This window comes from Wolffia australiana, chromosome 12 (genome assembly GCF_029677425.1).
Source record: "Wolffia australiana isolate 7733 chromosome 12, ASM2967742v1".
Lineage (NCBI taxonomy): Eukaryota > Viridiplantae > Streptophyta > Magnoliopsida > Alismatales > Araceae > Wolffia > Wolffia australiana.
The window spans coordinates 6,764,551-6,783,001 of NC_135846.1; the positions used below are offsets into that span (position 1 = coordinate 6,764,551).

General features: G+C 41.9%; 2 protein-coding genes across 10 annotated transcripts; both read right to left on the bottom strand.

Moving 5' to 3' along the window:
* Nucleotides 1-3,903: 3,903 nt before the first annotated feature.
* LOC144710753 (F-box protein PP2-A13-like) lies at nucleotides 3,904-8,551 on the bottom strand. 7 transcript variants are annotated; one of them, XR_013583395.1, is made up of 8 exons: nucleotides 8,401-8,551; nucleotides 8,198-8,295; nucleotides 7,985-8,092; nucleotides 7,266-7,879; nucleotides 5,432-5,550; nucleotides 4,928-5,313; nucleotides 4,221-4,313; nucleotides 3,904-3,999 (listed from the first exon to the last, which is right to left on the bottom strand). XR_013583395.1 is itself a non-coding variant. In XM_078584611.1 (6 exons), the coding sequence occupies exons 3-6, from the start codon at nucleotides 7,572-7,574 to the stop codon at nucleotides 4,282-4,284; spliced, it is 843 nt and encodes a 280-aa protein (XP_078440737.1). In that variant the 5' UTR covers nucleotides 7,575-7,879; nucleotides 7,985-8,092; nucleotides 8,198-8,518; the 3' UTR covers nucleotides 3,904-4,281. The 7 variants fall into 7 exon arrangements, 2 of the variants coding, with proteins under 2 accessions (XP_078440737.1, XP_078440736.1); XR_013583396.1 differs by having other exon boundaries at nucleotides 8,423-8,539; XR_013583397.1 differs by having other exon boundaries at nucleotides 8,198-8,311; nucleotides 8,401-8,535.
* Nucleotides 8,552-10,308: 1,757 nt separating this feature from the next.
* On the bottom strand, nucleotides 10,309-18,091 carry LOC144710534 (E3 ubiquitin-protein ligase BIG BROTHER-like). 3 transcript variants are annotated; one of them, XM_078584341.1, is made up of 7 exons: nucleotides 17,444-17,696; nucleotides 16,419-16,613; nucleotides 15,853-15,908; nucleotides 15,719-15,754; nucleotides 11,457-11,578; nucleotides 11,025-11,133; nucleotides 10,309-10,482 (listed from the first exon to the last, which is right to left on the bottom strand). In XM_078584341.1, the coding sequence occupies exons 2-7, from the start codon at nucleotides 16,585-16,587 to the stop codon at nucleotides 10,447-10,449; spliced, it is 528 nt and encodes a 175-aa protein (XP_078440467.1). In that variant the 5' UTR covers nucleotides 16,588-16,613; nucleotides 17,444-17,696; the 3' UTR covers nucleotides 10,309-10,446. The 3 variants fall into 3 exon arrangements, with proteins under 3 accessions (XP_078440467.1, XP_078440468.1, XP_078440470.1); XM_078584342.1 differs by lacking the exon at nucleotides 10,309-10,482 and adding an exon at nucleotides 17,804-18,091 and having other exon boundaries at nucleotides 11,025-11,165; nucleotides 11,457-11,592; nucleotides 17,444-17,704; XM_078584344.1 differs by lacking the exon at nucleotides 10,309-10,482 and adding an exon at nucleotides 17,804-18,060 and having other exon boundaries at nucleotides 11,025-11,165; nucleotides 17,444-17,704.
* Between the last annotated feature and the right edge of the window lie 360 nt (nucleotides 18,092-18,451).

An 18,451-nucleotide genomic window follows, 5' to 3' on the forward strand; every position in this document is an offset into this window, starting at 1 on the left:
ATCACATGCCTAAAAAATGTGTCATTAATCTATACATGACATTGGAATGTATATGATGTGTGGTATTTTGGGATAATTCTAAATGGATATTGTCAACTTGTATTTTATTAGTATTAGAAAAAAATGTGGTGTTGGGTACGACCAACCAAAGGCGCTGCTCTTGTAGACCGATCTTGTCGTGCCTTGGACACCATCTAGGGCAGTTTTATATATGCAAGGTTGAGTGTTTATAAGAGTTTATAGGTGTGGAACAAGTGAAAATATCCTAGTTACAATAGTGATACCATTGTGTGTTGTAGCGGAGACCTCAAGCACCATCAGCTCATTCGTGTCCCTCAGAGTTGGTGATGCCTAAAGCAAGTGTTATGTTTGTGCTCATCAGATACCATCTTGGAGCTCCGCAAATGGTACAACGTTTAGGTGGGATGTCATGTACTCTTGCCTCTAGCGTTCCACGGGATATGCCACTCGTGGGGGCCGCTGGGTGCAAGAGTTTGGCGTGTGCAAAGAGCTGGCAGGCCGAGTCTCCCAACATGATGGCTGCCTCGGGCCTCCTAGAAAAGATCCTCCCAAGTAATAAAGAGGGAATGGGTGCGTGAGTGTACCACATAGTTGGCGAGGGCATCCGCCGTCTAGTTTCCCTCTCGTAGTTTGTGGAAAATGCTGGTGAGGAGCGTGCGGCACTGCTTGATGTCCCACCATACACTCTAGAGACGCCACTGGGAGCATGAGCCTACATGGAGCATATCAACTAACAACTATGAGTATGCTTCTATGATGATACTAGGAAGGTTTTTGATGGCGCAGCCCCGAACACGCCATCGGAATCGTCACCATCGTCCCCGACAGCACCTGCTCCATCACCGGATACGTCTCCGGAGACGTCACCGCCGCCCTCGACTGCGCCGGCCGCCCGCGTTCAGCCCGCCCGGCAAGCCAAGGCGTCGGTACGCACACCCGGATTCAAGTACTCCGGGTAACGGACACCGTATCGTTATTTTACGTCTTTTCTTTACTCGTCTTTTGCCTTTAACCATCGTCAGTCGTCAAGGAAGGGGGGGGAACAAAGAGCTTCAAAGCCCGGCGGCTGTCAACCCGTCCGCGCGCCTGGGGATGCTCCCGCTCACCCCTCGTGCGCCGTCGCGCCCCTCGCGCCGCGGTGCGCGCTTTCGCGCGACGGCACGCCGGCCGCGCTACAGCGCGTAGTTGCACTCCCCCTGCCCTCCTGCGCGAACACTCCTCACGGCCTCCCCCTCCCAGAGTCTTCTCCTGTCCCCCGGTGTCCTGCAGGCAAGAGCTCGCCCCGCCCCGGTGCGGTTATAGTCGCCCGAGGACCCCCGCATGCTGCCTTAACGGGTTACACGTCCACCCGGCCTGCAACTCGCATCTTCAAGCAAGCAACCGACCAGCCCCCCTTCCTCCCACGGAACTCCTCCGGCGTCCCCTGGTCCTCCTAGCTCAGCTTACTGTTGCACCCTGCGAACGCCCCCTCGTCGACTGGTTGCGACCCGTGCTCGGCGCCTTCTTGACCGCCGGAGTCCGACCAGCAAGCTCCCCCAGAACAGTGCCCCAACGCCAGAGCTACTCTTCGGCGTGACGCAACTTCCCCGTGCCGTCCGCCCCGCGGCCACGCGCGCGCCTCCCGCATCTTGCGGCTTTCGCCGCTCGGCGCGCCCGCGCCAAATCGCGCGCACGACAAGTCGCGCCCCGCCCGGCGGTCACACTGCACCTCGTGCCAGCGTCGCGCCCGGCGCCCGCGCCGTGCTGGCGTACGCCTCTCGCGCTCAGCTTGGAGTTGGCCCCTTTCTCGAGCATCCGACGCGCCACACGGGAAGCGACGATACCCCGATCGCCCTACTACGTGCGACGCTGGTCCCGTTTGGCTTCCCTCATCCTCACCGCCCGTCTCCGACGGCCTACAGCGAGCCAGTCATAACTATACCGCCCCTCTCCGGACGACCTATAGGTACGCCGTTTCCCCCCGTCATCTCGTCATTTACTTCATTCAGCACCATTTCTTTTGCCTCCACTGCACTCGGGTTAGATATAGGTGAGCGAGAAAGGCGAGTGAAAACGTATGTCCTTTTGAGCGTCTCACCTGGTTCTGGTACGAGTCGGTTCGCCCGTCGCGTGCGGGCAACCTCCAGCGGGAACTCCCCGTTCGACGACCTAGCAACCTCGTCCCTCCGGACGAGGGTCGGAAGGTCCCCTCCCGTCTCCGGGGAACCCCATCGACCCCGGTCATCGGCCTCCCATTGTTCGTCGGCAGCTGCGAGTACTACACCCCTACCAGGCCTTCGTCATTGTAGCTAGTCTACGTAGGACTCCCATGCCCGACGAGCCCTAGCATTCGTCGCGTACCGCCTCCCCTCCGACACCGAGTACGAACCCCTGGTGACGGCCAGACCTCGTCTCAAACGGGGTCCTGCATCAGTTTTGCTCCTCACAAAGGAGCAAGCCATCGCATATTGCGCTAGACTTGGCTGATGTATTAGTATGAACTCCATAGAAATGTGACAAAACAAAAATAATACTCCTTGAGTGGTTTCAAAGTAGACCACCTCCACCGGTTGGGCTCGAATTCCCTTTGGCCCCATCATCCAAGTTGAGCTTGAGAGAACCCATTTGTGGTGGGTGCCAATGGATAATCTATTGCTGGTTAGTGATATAGGTCAAATTGATTGGGATGGCCCAAGTGCAAAGTGTGTCACACATAGATAATGAGCCCCGTGTGATAGGTGGTACGAGGTGATGGGTTCACCATAATCATTGCTTGACGCAGCTCATGACATCCTGTGTGCTCATGGGGGACCCTACAAAACAAGAATAGTTTTGCCCTTTCCATGTATCTCATAAGTATGGTATAGTAATGTGTAGATAAGGGCTAAGCTTGGAGTGTGTTGACAAGATAAAAATCCTGTCAAAACACTCTAGCGGTGTTAGTGCAGTATGGGAATGAAAAAATCGAACGCCAATGACGAGTAAATTGGTGCCAACGTTCTGTAGTGATCTCACGATGGAAAAATAGGTTTTCCATAATCTCAACCTGAGGAGAGAAGAGGCAACAATGACAGCGCAAACTAATTGAGTGACTAGTACGGGTCACCCAGTCATCAGTAGGTAGGCCACGGTGCATGAATCTCCGAAGGAAGAACGAGATGCGGGTGATAATAGCAGGGTGTCAAATGCGTCGACCCCAAGCCTGCATAGGGAATCTCTCTCGAAAGTTATTCCAAGAGGAATGACAAGAGAAACTCCCATCAGGTGTGAGTGTCTAGATAAGACAAACAAGGAAGGTCCCTATCTCAGTGCCAATAATCATCAGTAAGAAGTCTGACGTAAGTCCATGTTGCTCTCGTAGGAGTCTTGTGTTCACCATTACCAATTGGACCACTATCAACTAGAGTCGGTTGTGTAAAAATCCCTAACGTTGGATGAGAAGACAATCAAGATAATAAAATCCCTGACATCGTCCTCTTATTTCATATTGTCATCCTCTGTTTCTTCATCTATGTTTATGTTTTTAATCAAGGATTTACCCTTATTTTTATGTTTGTCACTTGACAGATTAAAATACATATACTTAATTTTCCACGAGTTTACCAAACATTGAGAGTGCTGTCTAGGTCAATTAGAGCTGGATGAGAAAAATCAAGATAGTAAAATCCCTAATGTTGTCCTCTTAATTCATATCTCATCCACTATTTCTTCATCTATGGTTATGTTTTCAATCAAGGATTTACCCATATTTTTATGTTTGTCAATTGACAGTGATTTTCTTTGAGTTCACCAAACATTGAGAGTGCTCTCTAGGTTCAGGTTAAAATGGCTGCTTCTTTAGGCTCAAGAGTCTAGTCCTCAATTAGTGGTTTTTAGAATTAAAGCCTTTTGAGAAGCTGGTCATATCTTGAAAACATAACTTTAATTTTTAAGCATCCATGTAAGAGGATCTTCAAAACCATAGCCGAAATCCACTTTTTGATCTCCATTGCTTCAGACCTGTAATTTCAAACCGAGATGTTCATTACATTGACAATTTCCATGGAGGAGATACTCTTTGATTCTTCATTGCTACATGGAGGGGAAAATAATAACACCTTGTCTGTTCATATATCCAAAGAAAGACTAATAATAATAAGATGATGATGATGATTATGATGATGATGACGATGAGGATGATGATGAGAAGAAGAGTGAAGCCGAAGAAAGAGAATGCATACCAGGTTTGAGCTTGGCAAAGGAGGACAGATTAAAGACGCTGCCCCATGGAGAAGGCAACCGTTACTGCTGGGTTAAGCACCTCCCATTCACTGCTGCAGCCAAAGAATAAGATGAGGATGATCATCATCATTATCACGATAATGATTGTGATACATGCTAACAACAGTGATAACGGTAAAGATAAAGATAATGATAAATGCTAATTACAACGATAACAATTATGATAATGATAATAGTAATGATAAAGATAATAGTAACGATAAAGATAAAGATACTGATAATGATAAATGCTAATGACAACAATAACGATAATGATAATGATAATGATAATGATAATGATATCAGTAATGATAAATATAATAGTAACAATAATGATAATGATAATAGATTAGATAATGATAACGAGAATGATAATGATAATGATAATAGAAATGATAAAGATAATAGTAATGATAATGATAGTGATAATGATAATGATAATGATAATAGAAACGATAATGATAACGATAACGATAACGATAATGATAACGATAACAATAATGATAATGATAACGATAACAATAACGATAACGATAACGATAACGATAATGATAACGATAATGATAACGATAACGAGAAAGATAATGATAACGATAACGAGAATGATAATGATAACGATAACGACAACGATAATGATGACCAAAAAATGAAGGGAGTCGTGGCATACGAGGTTTGAGGTTGGCAGGGCAAATGAGGATGGAGTCGAGGGAGAGTCCGCCCTTCGTGTGGGTACAGTCAATTTGGCGCATGGAGAAGGCGAGCCTCCCAGCCTTCCCACTGGCAGTGAACCCGCCGGCACGGTACAGAACCCAACTGCCAGGCTCGCGCAGATAATAGCAGAGTGGGACACCCCCAGCAAGCTGGAACTGCACCGGCTTGGCCTCCCAACCATGGACGTCGTTCGAGTGGCAGACTCTCCGACCAAGCCGCCGGCTTGTTCGCCCCAATTGCAGCCGGAAGAAGACATTGTAATCCCCCTCAGGGAACCAAAATTCTAACTCCCCCTCCACCTCCAGCCACCATATCTGCTGCAGATAAGCCACTGTCCCATGCCTGCCAAAGAAGAATCCTGGTTTATAATGGTATTTTACGGGGAACAGAAACGTAGTACTTTGATTTATTTTGATAGTAATTTGATTTAGTTGTTTGTTTCATCTGCGTGTTCTTTTACCTGGATTCGTCTGTAGGGATGTGGGTCCAGTATCTCCGATCGTCGATTCCAGTGATTGAGAGCGCTTTTGAGGATATGGAGAGGCACAAGCCCCCATGGCGCTTGTCTAGCCACAGCAGCTGCGTCATATGATCACAATCATGATTGTTATGAACAAGATGAAGATAATGATGATAATAATAAGATAGAGAACAAAGAAGATGATATTTTCACAACATTTAAAAGAAGAACATGTTGACGATTATGATGGAGAGGATAAGATAATCATGAGGATGATGATGATGATAATTGCCTGAGAAGAAGAGAGGAAGAATAAGTGGAAGATGAATGTGATGATTAGATTATAATTATGAATGTGATGATAATGGAGGAGTAAAGAAGAATAAGAGGAAGAGGAACACGATGAGAATGATGAGGAAGGAGGAGAGGTTATTGTTATTATTGTAAATATTAATATTATTACTTAAACGAAGAATAAGATGATGGTATAGAATAAGAACATGATGATCAGGATGATGAAGATAACATAGAGGAAGACGATGGTAATAATGATTCTGAAGAAGAAGAAGATGATGATGAAAATGATTATAATAGAAAAGAGTAAGATGATGATATTATAGAAAAAATAATGATGATGAGCCTTGGAAAAACAAAAAGGACATGATGATGATAACATAGAAAAAAATAATGATGATTTTTTTTTGAATAAGAAAAAAATAATGATGATGAGGCTTGGAAAAACAAAAAGGACATGATGATGATGATATCATAGAAAAACATAATGATGATGAGCCTTGGAAGAACGAAAGGACATGACGATGATGATGATGATATCATAGAAAAACATAATGATGATGAGCCTTGGAAGAGCGAAAAGAACATGATGATGATGATATCATATGAAAAACTAATGATGATGAGCCTTGGAAGAACGAAAAGGACATGATGATGATGATATCATAGAAAAAAATAATGACGATGAGGCTTGGAAAAACAAAAAGGACATGATGATGTTGATATCATAGAAAAACATAATGATGATAAGCCTTGGAAGAACGAAAGGACATGATGATGATGATGATGATATCATAGAAAAACATAATGATGATGAGCCTTGGAAGAGCGAAAAGAACATGATGATGATGATATCATATGAAAAACTAATGGTGACGAGCCTTGGAAGAACGAAAAGGACATGATGATGATGATATCATAGAAAAAAAAATGATGATGAGCCTTGGAAGATTGAAAAGACATGATGATGATGATATCATACAAAAAAATAATGATGATGAGCCTTGGAAGAACGAAAAGGACATGATGATGATGATAGCATAGAAAAAAGAATGATGATGAGCCTTGGAAGAACGAAAAGACATGATGATGATGATATCATACAAAAAAAATAATGATGATGAGCCTTGGAAGAATGAAAAGGATGATGATGATGATACAGACAGATGTAATGATGCAGATCATGGCCGCGAGCCTTGGAAGAAGGAGATGATGATGATGATAAAGAAGAAGATTAAGTTGATGATGATAATGATGGTATAGCTATGTAATGATGATGATGATGAGCCTTGGAAGAATGAGAAAGAGATAATGATGATGATGATATAGAAAGATGTAATGATGATGATCGAGGCGGTGAGCCTGGAAGAATGAGGAGGAGATGTTGACAATGGTGATGGCGATCACGATGACGATGGCACAGAAGGAGATTGAATTGATGATGATGAAACTGAAAAATGATCATAATGATGATGGTAATCAAGATGATGGCAGGAAGAAGATTTGGGCTTGAACCGATTGACGGATAGAGGAGGCGAACCTTGGAGTCACCATCAAAGGGATTTGGTCTGCAGAGCCTGGCAAAGATCTCCTTCTTGCTGATCCCCTTGCGAACAGGTTCCTGGCTGGCAATCTTCTCAAGTAGATAAGAGAAATTGCCCGGCAGCTTCGGCTCCCACACGAAGTCGGCTGATGCCGCACCGCGAAAGGCGCGATTGAGGCGAGCCACGCCGCAGATGGCCGGCGGATCAAGGTGGCAGAGCACCGCCGCTACGCAGGCCTCAGGAAGATCCCCAAGGCCAATTGCTTCGGCCTCCGGCCCCACCATGCTTGAAACTCCAGCGCCCATCCAACCCACTCGATTGCCCAACTCCAATTTCAATCTCAAACAAGGATTTGGATCATGCTCAAGCAATTGGCGCCGGATGGATGAGGTTTTCAAGAATTCCGGAGTCTAATTTTCCACTGCGTTCGAGTTTTTTCAGGAATTTTCAGGAATTCCGTCTTGATTGGATCCCAATTTCGCGCATTAACTCTCGATTTTTCTGGAGATCGGCTACGGGAACAGGAGGAATTGAAGAGTTCTAAACAGATCAAGTTCCGGTTACGGCCTGACCAGGGATGATTCCGACGTGATCAAACTCCGACTGCGGCCTAGTAAGGAATGATCCCGACCAGATCAGATCCCAATCTCCATCATGAACTCTCGAAATCTCACGGAGATCAGCACAGCAAACGAAGGAATCTACGAATTCTAACCTGATCGAACTCCGATCGCTGCCTGATCCCCAATGATCCCGACCTGATCAAACTCCGCTTGCGGCCGGATCAGCAGTAATTCCGACGTGATCAAACTCCGACAGCGGCCTAGTCAGCAATAATTCCGACCAGATCAGATCCCAATCTCCATCATGAACTCGCGAATTCTCACGGAGATCAACACAAGAGACAAAGCAATCGACGAATTCTAACCTGATCGAACTCCGATCGCTGCCTGATCCCGACCCGATCAAACTCCGGTTGCGGCCGGATCAGCAATTATTCCGTCGTGATCGAAGTCCGATTGCGGCCTAGTCAACAACGACTCTGACCAGATCAAATCCCGATTTCCATCATGAACTCTCCAATTCTCATGGAGATCGGCACAAGAAACAATGAAATTGAAGAATTCTCACTAGATCAAACTCCGATCGTCACCTGATCAACAACGATTTCGAGGCTGGCCTTCTCCCCAATCCCAATCCTTGGAGGCGGAACGCAGGCGGCGCCGCCCCCAACTTAGAGGGATGGAGAGGAAGAGAGAGAAACCAGATAAGAGCTAAGAAGCTGAAGAGAGAGAAAATTTTCTTAATTCCCAAAATACCCCTCGGTCAAAAACCAAGAGCCCGGTTTGGGTGACGTGACTATCGGCCGTAGGATCGGATTTTGGTAGGGATTTGACTTCTAAAATTGTGATTATCCCTGGCCACGTATATAATATGAGGGTGGTTATTTTCTGAAAATTGCGGTTTTTGAATAAAAGGTTGAGAGTTAATTAGGTATTATTTTTTCAATATGTAATATGAATAACATCAACATGAGATGGAGACTTTGCAAAATACCAGACTAATTCATAGGAATCTGTGGACTACACGCACGCCAGAGTATTAATTTTTTATTACCCTGGAGAATAAGTATTTTAAAGGGATACGAAAAGCAAAAAAAATGAAAGAAAGTATGGTCCATTATTTTATGGGAAAAGTCAATTTATAGTTTCAATCAGTTAAATGATTTAAAATTTTTATTGAGGATTGGGACTTGTATTTAAGTATGGGAGATATCTCAGCCATATAATAGAATATAAGGGATGAGGATTATTTTCTGACACGTCTGATTTTTTTATAATAATTGGCTGCAAGAGAATGCAGATTACAATATATTTTCCTCAGAGAATCTATGTAATGAAGGCAGAAAAACGATTTTTTTTGTTAGATATTTTGAATGAATAATCAGTTTGAGATGGTGACTTCACAAAGAGTTCTTAGTTTAAATACTAGGTTTTCATTAAAATATGAACCTTACACGGTTGATTCTTCGTCTTCAAATGAACGTGGCCCAGTGAAGGAAGAATACAAAACTTTGGACTGACCACTATAAATAAAAAAATGAGGAGAAAATGTTTCATATGCTGATACTGCTAAGTTTCAAAGTAGAAATTTCAATTTATAATTTTAATAATTTAAAATAAATTAACTATGGTGATAATATTTGAGTTATAAAAGCCCTTTGTCTTCTAAATATCTCCTAGTGATAAGATTGAGATGATCCAGAGTTGGATCTACGAGGGGAAGTGATCCCCACAAATGATATCGCAAGTCCCTCGAATCGGGGTTGGACAGGAATTGAGACGTAAGCAACCGTAGCCATCATTCTTCGCTCTCTCTACTGATCATGACTTCTTATTGCTCTACAGGCTCGACATCATCCCACTGGAACTAACTAACTCAGCGCTTAGTTCTAATAGAAATGAAAGCATAATTCTTCTGATTAAAATCAGAACCTCCCTCCTACATGTTCAAACTTTTTTTAGCGGTTTCCCCAGAGATCTTTATCATTAACGCAACCTTCATTTTGCTCATTCATGGAGTTGTATTTATTACCTATAATAAAGATGATTATCCACCGTTAGTCAGTAATGTGGGTTGGCTTGGATTACTTAGTGTTGCACGCCTAGGAGGGCAGCGTGCTTTGGAATACGGAAGAGATTTTATTGCCCAGCTCCCTAACCGAATGCACCGCGGGGAACCATAGCATGGGGGATATTCAAATCCTTTTGCCGCCGTGAGGCTGTCTCATCGTACGCAACAGGATCAAGGGAACTTCCAAGGTTCTGGAAGGCACATGAGTTCGAGCGCTATGTTGAATGTGTGACTCATACTACACAACATAGGTACCTGTGCAGGTGAGGTGTCGGTCGGTCCTAGAAAGGGCGGTTATGCCGCAAGGCGCGATTTTAAGAGCGGACGTGCTGCAACCTAAGGATCACCAGCCAGCCCTTTTTCTCCATAGGGATACATATATAATAGATATATGACTAGATAGAATGGAAAAACAAGTTTAATTATTAATTACAAACAAACTGTACCCCTCTTGAAATAAGAAACTTCTTGGCTTTGTTAAGCATGGACTTTCAGCAAGCAATACAAGTGGAAGAACATTTTTTTTTTTTTGTAGTTGTGAGGTTACCCAAAGACCTCCTTGCTACAGACAGGGCACACCTGATCACAATCAAAAGCCCACACAGCAGAAGATGTTAGCCTTTAAACGAATGCCTGACTTTAATTTGAAAGATGTAAGCATTTGGAAACAAAATAAAGAGCTTTTTTTTAATCAAGAACATCTGTCTCGATCTCTGAACTCTATGCCTATCTCTGTGCCTATATCTATCACTATCTCTAACTTGTCTTGATATTTATCACCATCTCTTGATGTATCTACCTCAATTTCTCATTCAATCTCTGTATCTGACACTATCTCTACCGCAACCTCTCTGTTCTATCTCTTCCTCCAACCTAACTCGACCTTTATCTTATCACGATCCGCTTCATCTGTTTAAACCAGACATGATTGAATTCTGGATCCACAACACTGCTACTTAAGCTTTTTTAAACCATTATTTTATCAAAAATTAAAAGCTATTATTCCTTATCCCTTCAATCATAATAATTCAGTATTGGGTTACTGAATCAAAAATATGTCAGGAGCAAAACTTTAAAAAAAGGGTGATGCAAAATAAAGCTGAATGGCCAAAAGAATCAACCTTATTAATTTTGAGCCAGCGCATGATACAAGAGGAATGATACTGATGTTGGCAAGGCAATGTGATCATCGATTCTTGATTTTCATAGGACATGCAGCAGATTACACATCTGAGAGCAGCGAAAGGCTGACACTGTCAAAACTTCAGAGAAAAGGCCAAGTTGATGTAATTTATTGGGCCAATAAAATAATGATATCCTCAAATAAATCTATGACTTTGGCAGCCCCAAAATTTTGAACCCTACTGAAATGGCATATTTAGAATTTTCATCCCTTTCAAAAATCCAAACGGTGACGAGAATCTTCAAAAATATTCAAAGAATGTTTTTTTCAGAAAGAATATTCAAAGAATAATATTTTTATGATGAGGCTGGAAATTTTATTCTAAAAATAAATATTTTCGACACATTGAGACCAAAAGAATAACTTTTACCCATCATGCTTATCTCCTGAGACAAGTTCCGTCTTGTATATAGAAGATGGCAAGAAGGAGATGAGCTCATCTGACAAACCCCTTGTTTCAGAGCCCACTGCTTCTGTAATGGATTGCAATTCCTGTCATGCGTAAACTGATTCACAATGAGAAACTGAGGTTCAAGGCCTTTTTATGACACAAAAAACTTGATGTTTGTAAATACTTCTCAACTGAAATTCACCCACACATACAGTCAAAGAAAATGAAGTGTTTAAATAATAGAAAGAGAAAAAAGAGGGAAAGAAGAAAGTATAAAGAGAGGAGATATAGGTTCAAGTCCAAATATATATGTGCTCAGTGTAATAAAACGTAACAGAATCCTTAGAGCTGCAGCATTAATATCATATGTGCCGAGCTTGGAGCACAGGTGCTCTGCATAAGGACAAGGGAGAGCCTTCATTTAACCTGCACATTGACCCTCTAATGTGACAGCCATGGGACCAAGGAGCTTAACATAAAAAAAATTCTAGAATAAATAGTAGTAAACTTCAAATAGTATTCTCCATCATTGATGATGATGAGATTACAATGACGAGTCACTATCATCTACAGCATTCGTCCTCACCAGGATCAGAAATATGATGATGAAATCGTCATCATCACTCATGCTGCGGATATGATGATCTGCAGCATTCGTCCTCACCTCTAATGATAATTTTTGCCCTCATTTGCAAACACTAACCTCAGTATACTTGGTTGTTCATAAAACAACTTATTAGAGGCAACATGCAGTACAACCTGGTGGCCATCATTCAGAACCATCGGCTTTGAGAGGATTGCAGTACAGCGAGAAAGTGATGAAACAAAAGTAATTACCGCGTGACTTGTCTCTGATATGATTCGCCAGGGGGTTTATACCGAGAAGACCCGCCAGCAGCCCAATTCATACATACAGCCCTGGCCCACTTCCTTCTCTACTTTAGCCATGCCCTCCAGGAAGGAAGGGCAAGAAGTCTGATGCCTCGTGAGCATCTCTAAATCCCTCTTCCTCACCTTTTCCGGTCATGACTCTCCCCTTCTATGTGCTTGCAAGTCCAACATTGTCCCCCTGCCGTGCAATGACTGCTTGTCGACAATCTTTCATCATCTCCCTCAACCCTTCCTGTTTCTTCTCTCCCCTACCCTGGGAATATCTCTCTCTCTCTACGTCCCTCTCTTGTCCCTCAGTGAACGATTTGGAGACTTGAAGTATCATTTTGTGTTGAACAATTGCATTACAGTGACCAACGATTTCGATCTCAACCCCTGGATTGTATCAGTTTCATGGCATGTTACTCAATTTGGCACTATATTCAGAGACAGCATATTGTTTATTACTCTTCCAAGAGATGAGATAATTCCCAACAAAAAAATTTGTTTCCAGCTGTAGACAGGCGATCCAAATAGCCAAAGACCCCCAGAAGAGTAAGTTTGAGACAGAGGGGCTTATCCGTCGATGACCTTTCAAATGATATGCATGGATTCAGCAAGAATTGGCTGAGCACACTGTTGGTAAAAGAAAAGTGCTAAAAATCTGGGTGTCCATACTGTGAAAGAGATAGAGACAGGAGAAGGGACTCAGAGAATGGACGACTCCAAAGAAAGGAAAGCAGTGGAATGGATATCTCCATAGAGGAATAGGCAGAGGGAAGGACTTCGCCGAGGGAGAGAAATAGGAGAAACCAATAACACTTGAATATGTTGCCTTCTCTGCCTTCCTAAAGGGCTACCTAATTTAAAGGGAAACAAAATCAAACTGAAATGATTTATGCCCCCTTGTTGTCTGAAAGGATGGAAATATCCTGATGAGGTTAGGGTTCATATCAAGATGTCAAGCCTTGTGATAGTCAGGTAATTGAAGCTTTCCATCACAAAACAATTTTTACCAGGGAGATCCAACAATTCACCAATCTCGGAGTGTAGCATAAACTTAGGGTCCATGAGATAGGTGTCTGGTTCAGCACCCAACAAAACAGAATCTAATTGAAGACACAAGACTTGCTTCTGCTGATGTATATCACATCCACTACGAAACTCCATGATTTTATTGGCCAAGAAGTATTTGAGGCAGCCAAGGTCATTGGTGGAAACTTTACTCCAAGAAAAGTGATGCGGATGAAGTATAAGATTGGAATTCCAAGAAAAACTTTCTTGAACCATATTTCCTTAAGTAGAAATTCAGTAAGAAATGAGAGAAATGTAAACTTGGAATTACAGTGCTTCGGATCCGGATGAAGATCTCAGATTGCAAAGTCTCTGATAGTGATGAGAGAACACGAAGGTAGAAGGAGAAGAGATCCAAGATTAAGAAAGGTCAGTCAGACCTCCCCTCTCGATGCAGGTGTCTCCTGCTTCCTAGCCTTCACCCAAAGCTGCCCAGTAGAGAAACCTCTTACTTGAAAAACAGACGTCCACCTCTCTCGTTTATTTATGGATCCCCGTTGCCATGCTGACCATCACCATTAAGTACAAAATAATCAACGAAGACCATCAGGAGATCATACCCAGATGACACGCAGAAATTGAATACCAGATGTTCTAATCCAAAAGATCAATGCCAAAACGCCAATAGAATATCACTGAAACAGCTGAATCACATGGGAGGAGATTGTCTGACAATAAATAGATTTCTGAACGTGACAGCATATCCAGATGCTTGGAAATATAATCCGATGATATTTCTCCATAAAAATTTATTTTTGCAAAGCCCCATACAAAAATGTATTTATGATATCCATCTGGTAAAAGAGGGTACAATAAATGAACTTCAAGAGATATTTAAATGCAAGCAGATGCAATGTTGGACTTGTGAAGAATATATCAGAGTAATCTTCATCAAAGGTTCGATGAAACATCGAGAAACTATCTATGACCGGCAGGCAGTTCAACAAACCACTTGCACCGCACAAGTTATTTTGATGGAGATTGAGGAACAAACCACCAAGTGGTGTCATGCAAAAGGGCATCCATTTCATCCTTCGCTATCGATCGACTATCACCGATGCATCAACACTCCCTCATCACTCTCACGAGCATCCATATGAGTAGGAAGAGCGGGTGATGTATCAGTCATATGGTGGGTCATAAGTAGGTCCTTAAAATAACTAAGAATGCAACAGTTTTGTGCAGTTAAGCAGTCCCTGTTCAATCGATGAACAATAATCATGTAGCGTCGAGTGCCCCACCCTTGTTTAGGAGGAGAGTTTGATGACAGAATAGGAGGAGAATTCAAATTAATATTTAACGGTTGGATGGTCCGACTTATGCAGATAACTGAAGTTGGATGAATTGACTAACTCTGATCTGGATCGAACCAGTTTCAGATTGTGCAAACCCTATAAAAGATGGTGCTAACCCCTGACTAAATGGGCTCAGCTCTGTGGACCAGCAGCTTCACCTTTAGGAACATTCGTAGGCACATAATCTTATAAATTTTCCGGCATTTGGGAACATTTTTTTGATTGAATAGGCGCCCTTTGTTTGTCTGGTTCTTTTTTCCTCATAAAATAAACAAAAAACTCCCGAGAAGATGGTTTTTGGTTCATCATCTTACTAGACTCAATTCTTCTGAAACTATCTTCAATCTGGAAGGGTAGAGCAGAGAGATATGCCCCTGGATTTCTTTATTTTCATTTGGAGTGCCATAGAATCCCAGTCCTACCACAAAGTTTTCATAAAGAAAAAATATGTAACATTATTGATATTATATCTCAGTGTCATAAAACTACTGGAGAAGAATGATTGCCCGTGATATTAATGACGTGCAGAGAGATGACTTTTGCTTAAATTTTAAAAATTATTGAGTGTTTTAATAAATTTCTTCACAAATGGAACAGATTGATGAATTTTCTACTAATCAGTCATCAGTTACATGCATCAATTTCCCTTGATTTCCTTAAAACTATATAGTTATCTGATGTCAAACCTTGAGGATTCCACTCAGATAGAATCAAATCTGGGCTCAAACATCAAAGTTCCTAAGCCAAACGAATCCAAGACCAAGAAACTGTAGTTCACACAGAAGAGAGAGAGAGAGAGAGAGATCCCCACACCACAGCAATTCCAGCTAATTTGGGTTAAATGGCCCAATGCTGTCTTGAGGGGTAAAGGGCCCAGCCGTCAAACTCTTGAATATGATTAATGACTTTGGTTGTGACTTATCTTTATGTTAAAATATTGGAATTCTAACTAATGTTAAAAAATTCAAATTAAAAAGTCAAGTAAATGCAGAAAAGTCGCACCTCGTAGCTCATGGCATCTGGATCTTGTTGGGTGACCTGAGTGCAATCAACATTCAGAATAGGTAGTCAGAAATATTTTCACTATGAAGACTAAATCTTTGAATTAAATATAAAAAAAAGATTGTAAAATTTACCAGATCAGATGGGCTACTGATAGGTGAATTATCCTCTGAGGAACTGGAAGAGCTTCCTAGAAGAAACATACGAAATAATGAAGATTATGTCAGGATGCTAGTTTAGAGGGGTTTAAATAATGGCAGCTTGGTAACTGTGAAAGCAGTTAGGAGTTCAAACATGAGTTTCCATTGGAGCTAAGAGGTAGAAAATCCAGTATAGAGTTTCAAAGCTAAGAGGCAGTTAATTTTTTAATGAATAAATGCCTCTAATAAAACACTGTTTTCGATTTTAAGAAAGATTTTTTAATATTTTAACAATCTTTTTTGGTCATCCCATCCAACATCCTGAGGTTGGAACAGACTGTATTGATCTTATGGCCAATCTGATCAATCTGACTGCACCGCCAACCCTTCCTTGGGCAAACACCTATCAACCAGGAATCGATGATCTGATTGTGTTGAAGCGCAACTACCCTATTTAAAGAGGAAAAGTAGCACCCTTGTTATTAGCTATAACTTTTAGCACAGTACGCGGTTGAACCTAACATGATGCAGACATTTAAAGAAAAAATAGAAACACTAACCGTTATCGGGCATCGAAGGTTCTTGAGTCGGCGAAGCTGCAGCAAGCTTGTTCTCATAGTACTGTAAAGCTTTAGCCACAGCTTCATCCAAAGCTAGCTGCGAACTGATATTGGGAGACGCCCCGTGTTGAAATTCAGAATTTGTTCGCGCTTTTCGTTTACGCCACATTTTGTTCACCTTCTATTTTAGTGTTCCTGGAAAAAAGCGAGAACCACGAAACAATGAATTTCGGCGAAAAAAAGAGATCCACGATTAATGTTTGAATTAATGATTCCTAATCAAGTCTGATTACGATTATGTGGAAAAAAAAAACTTTGATCTTTCTCTGTTCCAATGAAAAGTCAAAAGACAACTGGTCTCCCGCTTAGTGTTAGATTAGGCAAATGCAAATCAAGCCTGGCTATGAATTAGTCATAATAAAAACTTTGATCTTTCTCCTTTGCCCTGTTTCCACTTCTGATATATTTCTCGATCTATTTTCTTCAGTCGTTAATCTCAGATAGGTTATAAATTTAGATTATTTTGCTCAGAACAAGGAACGACAAAATATAAATGTAGAATAATCCAAGTCCAGTCTGGTTATGATTGCATGAAAAAAACATAGATCTTCCTCTGTTGCGCCGTTTCCACTTTCCGATATGTTTCCCGATGAGTTATCTTCGATTACTGATTTTAAAGTAGCTGTTTCTTTTGCTCAAAAAAATTACTATGAAACCGAAATATAAACAAAGATTGAACAAATGCAAATCAAGCCCCGGCATGATTATGTGAAAAAAAAACTTAGATCTTCCTCTGTTGCGCCATTTCCACTTCTGATATGCTTCTCGATGGACTATCTTCGATCGCAGATCTCAAAAAAAGCAATTTTTTTGCTTAGAAGGAGCAAGAAAACCAAAATATAAACGAAATGAATCCGAACCAGAGATGAATGAGGAACTCGTTGAAGGATTCGAGATAAATCACTAAAGTAGTACGCAAATTCTGTAAAAAACGAATCAAGTTTGGGCAAGAGACACATTCTCACCTACGAGTTTGCCATCCATGATCGGTTCTAACAGCGCGACGGAGGGCCAATATATATCGCAATTTGAACAATGAAGTAGATGGATTGTGTCGGCCTTCTTCTGCTGTCGCCCGTCGCCTTGGGGGACCTCTGGTGGTTGAGATGGCAGCGTCGTGGACTGCGCAGACTGGAAATTTGGCTCGTACGACGTCCCATCAACGTCAAGAATTGGCTTTATTTGGGCTTCACGAATCACGAGAACGACCCAATTTCGCCAGAATCCTAAATTTTTCAGAAAAAAATGAACAATTTTCTTATGTTCTTGAATTGTAGACGGGTAGATTCAGGACTGCGAGAAGGGTAGATTAAGATTCTACCCACCACCTTCAAAAATGATCACTTTTCCACGTTCTTGGATTGGACACGGGTAGATTCCGATTTGCTTGGAAGGGTAGATTAAGATTCTGCCGAACCTCGTTCAAAAATGAGCATTTTTCCACGTTCTTGGACTGGACACGGGTAGATTCCGATTTGCTAGAAGGGTGGATTAAGATTCTACCGAACCTCGTTCAAAGATGAGGAATGTTCTCCTGTTCTTGGATGGGAGACGGGTATATCCAGATTTGCCAGTATGGTAGATCAAGATTCTATCACTCTTCTTAAAAATTGAGGAATTTTCTCGTGTTCTGGAATTTGAAACGGGTGGATCCAGATTTCCCAGTATGGGTAGATAAAGAGTCTATCCACCCTTGTTCAAAAATGAGGAATTTTCTCTTGTTCTTAGATTGGAGACGGGTAGATTTAGATTTTCGAGCATGGTAGATTATGATTCCATCCAAGCTTCTTCAAAAATGAGGAATTTTCTCTTGTTCTTGGATTGGAGGCGGGTGATCCAGATTTGTTAGATTGGTAGATTATGATTTTATCCACTCTTGTTCAATAATGAGGAATTTCTCATGTTCTTGGATTGGAGACTGGTAGATTCAGATTTTTCGAGTTTCTTAGATTATGATTCTATTCCCCCTTCTT